Source organism: Protobothrops mucrosquamatus, unplaced genomic scaffold (assembly GCF_001527695.2).
Source record: "Protobothrops mucrosquamatus isolate PMUCROS unplaced genomic scaffold, P.Mucros_1.0 scaffold3977, whole genome shotgun sequence".
NCBI lineage: Eukaryota > Metazoa > Chordata > Lepidosauria > Squamata > Viperidae > Protobothrops > Protobothrops mucrosquamatus.
The window spans coordinates 41689-48539 of record NW_015389916.1 but is presented as its reverse complement, the minus strand read 5'-3'; the positions used below and the strand labels follow the sequence as shown (position 1 = coordinate 48539).

Genomic DNA, 6851 nt, shown 5'->3' with positions numbered 1-6851 from the left:
AAGCTTCAAGTCCCAGCGTGGCCGGCTGGGGAATTCTGGGAGTTGAAGTCCACAAGTCTTAAAGCTACCACGGTTGGGCACCCTTGGCTGAAGCCAAGGACAGTCAAGTGGACGGCCTCTCTTAGTAGCGAGTGGCTCAAGGACCCCGACGGATGTGCCGGTTATGAATCCACTTGGAAGACGGGGTGCAGGCCGCCGGTGGGAAATTGCGGGAGTTAGTCTTAAAGTGGCCAAGTTAGGGGACACACACACACACAAACACACCGGTCTAGTGGGATCGGCTGCCCTCTGACTCCGTTCTACCCCCCCTTGCAGGCTGGGCTTGACCACGGGAGAGCCGAACTCGGCGTCCGGCGAAGCAGAGAACAGGACCGCAGCCGCCTCCCCAGAAGGCCCCGCCAGGGCACCCTGCGCTCCCACCACCCACCAGCCCGACGGGCACTTCAAGAGGCGCTCGCTCCGCTGCCGGAGCCGCAGGAACCGACACAAGTTACGCGAACCGGAGGCCTCCGCCCCTGCCCCAGAGGCCTCGCCGTCGTCCTCTGCGGAGGCCACGCCGGTTGAGGAGAGGGAGGCCGATCCCTCCGCCGACGAGCGCCAAGGCAGCCGGGCCTCTCCCCCGGCCGAGATGTCCCCGGAGGTGACCAGGGTCCTGAGCAGAGTGGACGAGGTGGTGGCTGTGGCGGCAGCAGCGGCGGCGGCAGCCCCGGACAGAATTCCCAGCCTGCCTCTGGGGCCGCAGGAGCAGCAGAAGAGGAAGTGCTTCGAGCAAACCGCCTCCCCCTCTTTCCCCGAGAAGAAGCCGCGGCTGGAGGACCGTCAGTCCTTTCGTAACACAATTGAAAGTGTTCACCCAGAAAAGCCACAGCCCACCAAAGAGGAACCCAAAGTCCCTCCCATCCGGGTAGGAGAGAGTCTGGGAGTGGCGGCCTGCCTTGGCGGGTGGCCGGGAGGCGGTTCTGGGCTTCCCTGGCTTCCCCTGAGGCCTCGGGCTCAAGGGATCACGGGGCGACTCGCCGCTGCTCCCCCAAACATGCCTTCGGCTTGGGCCCCCGGGTGGGTCTCCCTCTGGGTCAGGAGGAAGGGTAGGTGGGCACACTTGGGGCGGGGGGTCTGCCTTCTCCTGCGTGAGCAATCTCAGAAGGGGTCTGGAAGGGGGAGGAATGAAAGGATCTTAACGGGAATCACAGGGAGGTAATCCAGTTTCAGCTAGTAGCGAAACCACCACACTAGAAACCAGGCGACTGTGAGTTCTAGGCCTGCCTTAGGCACAAAAGGCAGCTGGTTGACTTTGGGCCAGTCACCAAGAGATTGTGAGTTCTAGTCCTGTTTCAGCCATGAAAACTGTCTGGGTGACTTTGAGCCAGTCACTAGGAGACAGGGAGTTGTAGTCCCGCCATAGGTATAAGAGCCAGCTGGGTGACTTTGAGCCAGTCACTAGGGGACAGGGAGTTCTAGTCCCACCTTAGGCACAAAATCCAGCTGGGCGATTTGGGGGCAGTCATTCTCTCTCAGCCCAACCCACCTCACAGGGTTCTTGTTGTGGGGAAAATAGGAGGAAGACGTCTTAGGGATATTCCCCGTTTTGAGTTATTTATAAAAAGAAAAATAAAGGCGGGATACAAGTTAAATAAAAGTGGGCTAATTCTCCATCTTTTTTCCTTCTTCCGGGAATAGGACCCCCCCCACTACTGTTGCATCAACCATAATGTGGTGGGTGGTCTAGGTGGGGCTTTGCCCTTTTTAGCGCTGAAGCTAGGTGGAAGACCCCCTGTCTCCAGGCCTTTTTCCCAGGGGACTCTGGGAGTCGTAGTTCTGAGAAGGGGGCCCTTTCCCAATCTGCACTCCCCAGCATTCCTTGAGAAGGCAGCCTGGACCATTATGTTTCTACCTCTCAAACAGTCTTGGAGGGGGGGTGGTTCCTTCTAAAAAATTAAGTATTTATAAAGGATAAAAAAATTACAATTCTAAAAATAAAAAGTAGGCAACGGGGGGCGGGGGTGCTTTTAACGTGCCGGCCTCCAGGACGGTCTCCAACCCCCCCTTGTTCTTCTTGTTTCTTCTCTCCAGATTCAACTTTCCCGAATCAAACCCCCCTGGGTGGTTAAAGGTCAGCCAGCCTACCAGATATGTCCTCGGATTATCCCCAATCCAGAACCCGCCAAGCCGGACAGAAGGGGCAGCCCAACCTCTGCTGACTCTCAGGCCTGTCCTCTGCAAGGCCGAGTCCAGCGAGCGGCTGCTACTCCTGCCTCCACCATTGGAGGTGGGGGTGGGCCAGGAGGCGGTGGAAGGGCTCCCGACGAAGGCGGTGGTGGTGGTCGCAGCAGCAGCAACAACAACAACAGCAGGGTCCGTCCGCCCAGGAGCCACCGCGCCAAGCACTGGCGATCCAAGAGAACTCGCGGGAAGCGCTGGTCAGATTTACAGCGAGCACAGTTACTGCCGCCTTCCCACCTAGACGGGAAGACCGGCTGGCCGGTGCCTAAAGCCAACTTGCCTTCCGGGGCCAGAGAGCCCACCTGGGAAGGAGAGCGTGAGCTGGGTGGACAGGCCGCAAGTCTTCCTTCCCAGAAAGCTGCTGCCCAGCGAGAGGAGCCTTCGGAAGGAGGCACCCCTGATCGCAGAGCAGCGGGAGTGCCGGCCGTTAGTCCTGGGCAACTAGTGGAGGATCCGAGGCCTCCCCTGTCTCCAGAAGAGGCTTCTCTGGAGGGCCGTAATCGGAAGGAGAGAAGGGAATCTCCCGTGGGAAGCCAGCGGAGCAGTGGCTGGCTAGGAGACGCGGAAAGCAGGAAGGAGGGCCGTGAAGATGACCGTCCCGCCATGTTGGACTGCACCACTGCAGCACAAGCCGGCTCCCTTGATCTGGCTCCGGAGAGCAGCGCAAGAGTTGGCTCAGAGGCTTTGGGCTCCCCTGCGTGGGACGGCGTGCCAGTGCATCCCACTCCTGCTGGGACGGAACGTCCACCCTCCCAGCCTCAGAGGGCCGCCCCTGGTGCTGGAAGAGGAGCCCGGAGTAGCCCAGAGGAAGCTTCCCGGGCGACAACAGGCCTGCTCCCTCCTTGCTTTGAGGCAAGTGCCCACAAGAGCCACCTGTCCCCAGCAGAGGCACCCTTGGGCATGGAGGTAGAGACTGACCGAGAGCGGGCCGAGGCAGGGCCGAATGCCAGCCCCAGCAGCGACGAGGGAGCCCGGAGTCCGCTGAGTGAGACCACAGAGACCGCTTCCGATTTGGATGCTGAGCTCACCGATGAGAGCTTGGAAATAAACCGGGATTGTCGCCCCGCGGAAGCGAGGGAAGCCAGGTCCAACCAGAGGCACCCGGAGGAACGCAAAGAGGTCATCTTAGAAAGCAGGAAAGATTTGCCTTCCGACGTCGACGTTGCCAACGCACCGTGTGGGAGAAAGTCGCCCTCTGCTACTCTCACGGCAGGAACATCGGTTCTCTCCATTTATGTCAAAATCCAGGAAAGGCCCCGCTCGGGCGTCCCCCAGACTCTGTCCACCGGAGCGAGCAAGCCCCTTGAGGGACAAGGGGTCATCCAGGGCCTGCCTCCACGAAGCGTTCTGCCCTCTTCCCAGGCGGCTAAGAGCAGGGACCGCCTCGTGCAGGACGCTTCTTACGAGGAGGGGACAGTCCTGACTGACCCAGCCGGGAAGGCCGCTTGTCCATCCGAGCTCTTGCGGGATTCTGCCGGAAGGCCCTGCCTGCCGGAGACAGCCTCCCTGCCTCCAGAGAAGAATCCCAATTCGGGATCCATGGATCAAGCCGTCCGTCAGTCCCAGAAAACAGATCTCTTGAATCTGGGAAAGAATCATATCTCCCCCACTCTTCATCCAGATCAAAGGGATCCTCCCTGGGCAGATTCTACCGTTGGCGTCGGGAAGCTGGAAGAGAAGCTCAAGACGGCCCCGGAGCCCAGGCTCGTGACCTCTCTGGGGCCCGGGCAGCCAAACAACGTTCCTGCAGGGAAGACCCCTGCAGCTCTGGGCAGGAAGGTCTTCGGCTCGGGCATCCCCTCGGGTGGGGCGGCAGCCAAGGCCCAGAAGCCCCAGGGCTCCGAGCCCTTCCCCATGTGGGGCATGCTGTCCCACAGCAAACTGGTCTGCCCCACGCCCAAGGGTGCTGCCCCCGGAGCCGGCTTGCCTCCTGCAAGGGAGGGTGGGCCCTGCAAGCGGGACGAGAACAGGAAGGTCCAGGCCTCGGTCCAGAGAAAGAGGGAGCCGCCGAAAGAGGCCCCTGCCAAGTTGAGGGAGCCTTGGCAGAGCCTCCCTTTGGTGAGGGACCTGGCTTTTTTCAAGCTGCCGAAGGAGCCGGGCAAGGGGGCCCCGCAGCCCCTGGAGCCTTCCTCCCTGCCTTCCCAGCTCAACATCAAGCAGGCCTTTTACCGGAAGCTCTCCAAGCTGCAGCTGAATTGCGCCCAGCTGAATTCCGCCTCTTCGGCTGGCAGCCCCTTTTTCCCCAGAAGCCTGGAAGGCAGCCACGCCATGCCCTTCGGCCCCAAGGCCACCCTGACGGCTTCTTCCCGGGGCGGGCTGTCTTTTTCCGCCCAGGTGTTTGCCGAGACGGGCAAAGGCATGGAGGAGCTCTCCTTGCAGTGCTCCTGCAGCCTGAAAGCCATGATCATGTGCAAGGGCTGCGGCGCCTTTTGTCACGACGACTGCATCGGCCCCTCCAAGCTTTGCGTGCTGTGCCTGGTGGTTAGATGACGCTCGCAGCCCTGGGAAGAAGGAGAAGCAAGCTGTACATTTGAGCAAGGGAGGAGGAGGAGGAGGACGCCGACCAAGAACAAACCTGTATGCAAACAAGATTCTGGTCCTTAAACGAAGGCAACGTTGGTGCTGTGTGTCTTGGGTTTCCCTGCTAGGGGTGGCAGGTCAGACATGGAGACGGGCTGGTTTTGGGGAGGGGGCGATTCTCACCCATCGAGGAACTGTGGAAGATTTGGCACTGTTGGCGCCCCTGTTCTGGCGCTGTGGGACGGGTGGGGGGGAAGAGCTGAGACCCCCCCCCTTCCTGTTGGAAGGCCGAGTTAAGGAGGCCCAGCCAATCCAGCTGATTCTGTCTTCCACTTCCTGCCACCCTCCCCAAGCGCTGGGGAGGGTCCGCCCGGAAATACAGGGCGGTGGGCTTCAGAGCCGGAACCGCAGGAGGGGAGAACGGGAGGCCCCAGGCGCCGCCTCTCCCCCCCGCGTCCGGGGAGGACTTTTTCACTTTCTAAGCAGTGTCATCTTTTTTTCGGTTGTTGTTTTTTTTATTTTTATTTTTTAAGAACCCCCCCATACGTATATAAATATAAATCTATAATATAATTTTTTTTGTTGTTCTTGGGTGTAAAAAAAAAAAAAAAACAAGTGGAAACCGTTTGACACCTCTCTGTACCTTCTATGCATCTGTAGGCAACACGTCTTTCTTCATCCGTTGTACACAGCTCACCCGGCCACTTCTGTAAAATAGATGTTCTGTACATAAAAAGCTCTCTTTTTTTCCCTTTCTCTCTTTTTTTTTTTTTGAAAAAAACACACCCCTTTTTCGTTTTATTTCAGGCTACCCACAGTATTGCATTTGTAGAGTAGTGTCGGTTACCAAGTGCCCTCCACCAACGGCGGGGGAGGGCCTGTACCCTCCTCCTGCCGGGCCGAGGGGAAGGGGGGAGCCCCTCCTGTTGAACCCCTTAGATTTGAGTCCGTCTCCCAGGAGGCAAGGCCCACTCTCTTCCCCCCCCCGGGGGAAGGGCCCGAAGACCTCAACCCAAGGCCCCTGTCATCTCCCTCCCCTTGACCTACCTACCTACCTCTTCGTTTCTTGACAGCCTCCCTCCCCTTGGCTTTCACCGTAGACCTCCTGCTCAAGAGTGACAGCAACAGCCTAAAAAAAAAACACACACCTGGGCTGCCCGGGCAGGTGAGCGCCATTCCCCAAAATCAGTTGAGGTCTCCTGAGCAGGGAAGGCGAGTTCAAAGGGGAGTGGGTGGTCTTCAAAGGTGAATCCACAGAGGGTCTGAACCTGCTTACCAAAGAAGGGGCTTCCCCAAACCCCTCCCCTGCTTCTGACACCCCCCCTCCATCCTCGGGGGGGGGGAGAGATGTGTGGTTTGTGTACAGATGGAGCCTGGGCTGATGGGGGAGGAGGGGCAGATCTACCCTGATGTTATATGTCCCTTGTGGTATGGAGAAAAAAAAAATAATAAAAAAAAACATTTGCAACAGCTCAACCCTGGCTTTGCAACGCTCCTTTTCCAGCGGCATCTCTTTGTGCGCGTTGTGGACAAAGGCGGTGTGGGTGTGTGTCAAACCAAACTTGAGTGGACGTAGACAGCCTTATAGATCTAGCCAGGACGGTCGCCTTTTTTTTCTCCCGTCCCCCCAACCACCACCCGCTTGAACAGGAGAAACAGTGCCCCGTTTTGTGTCCTCTGGTTGTGGGTGTGCTTCTTGTGCTGTTGTTTCCTTTGCCGTATGTGCAAGTGTTGGATGTTGGTTTGCGTCGAACTGAGCGGCTCGTCGGGGTTCCCCTCAACCTCTTCCTGAAGCCGCTGGACGAAGGCTCTCCTTTATCCTTTAGTTGCACCCCAGGCCTTGGGGGAGAAGATACAAGGAGTGCTCGGCTTAACGACCGCAACAGAGCCCGACATTGCTGCTGCTAAACGAGATGGTGATGGAGTTTTGCCGCCATTTTGTGACCTTTCCCCCCCACCCTTGTTAAGCGAAACACTGCAGCTGTTAAGTCAGTAACACGGCCGTTAAATGAATCCGGCTTCCCCCATTGTCTTTGCTGGTCAGAAGGTCGCAAAGGGGGAATCAGGTGGTCCCGGGAGACGCTGCGACCGTCGTAAGTACGAACCGAGCG

At 58.6% G+C, this 6851-nt stretch overlaps 1 protein-coding gene across 1 annotated transcript in view; it reads left to right on the top strand.

Annotated features, from left to right (window-relative positions):
• Positions 1–4710, top strand: part of ASXL1 (ASXL transcriptional regulator 1) — a 22906-nt gene extending 18196 nt beyond the window's left edge. Inside the window, exons 9-10 of the mRNA XM_029286521.1 lie at positions 316–904; positions 2071–4710. Of these exons, the coding sequence (XP_029142354.1) occupies positions 316–904; positions 2071–4710 (3229 nt within the window). The remainder of the gene's footprint in view (positions 1–315; positions 905–2070) is intronic.
• The last annotated feature ends 2141 nt before the right edge of the window (positions 4711–6851 follow it).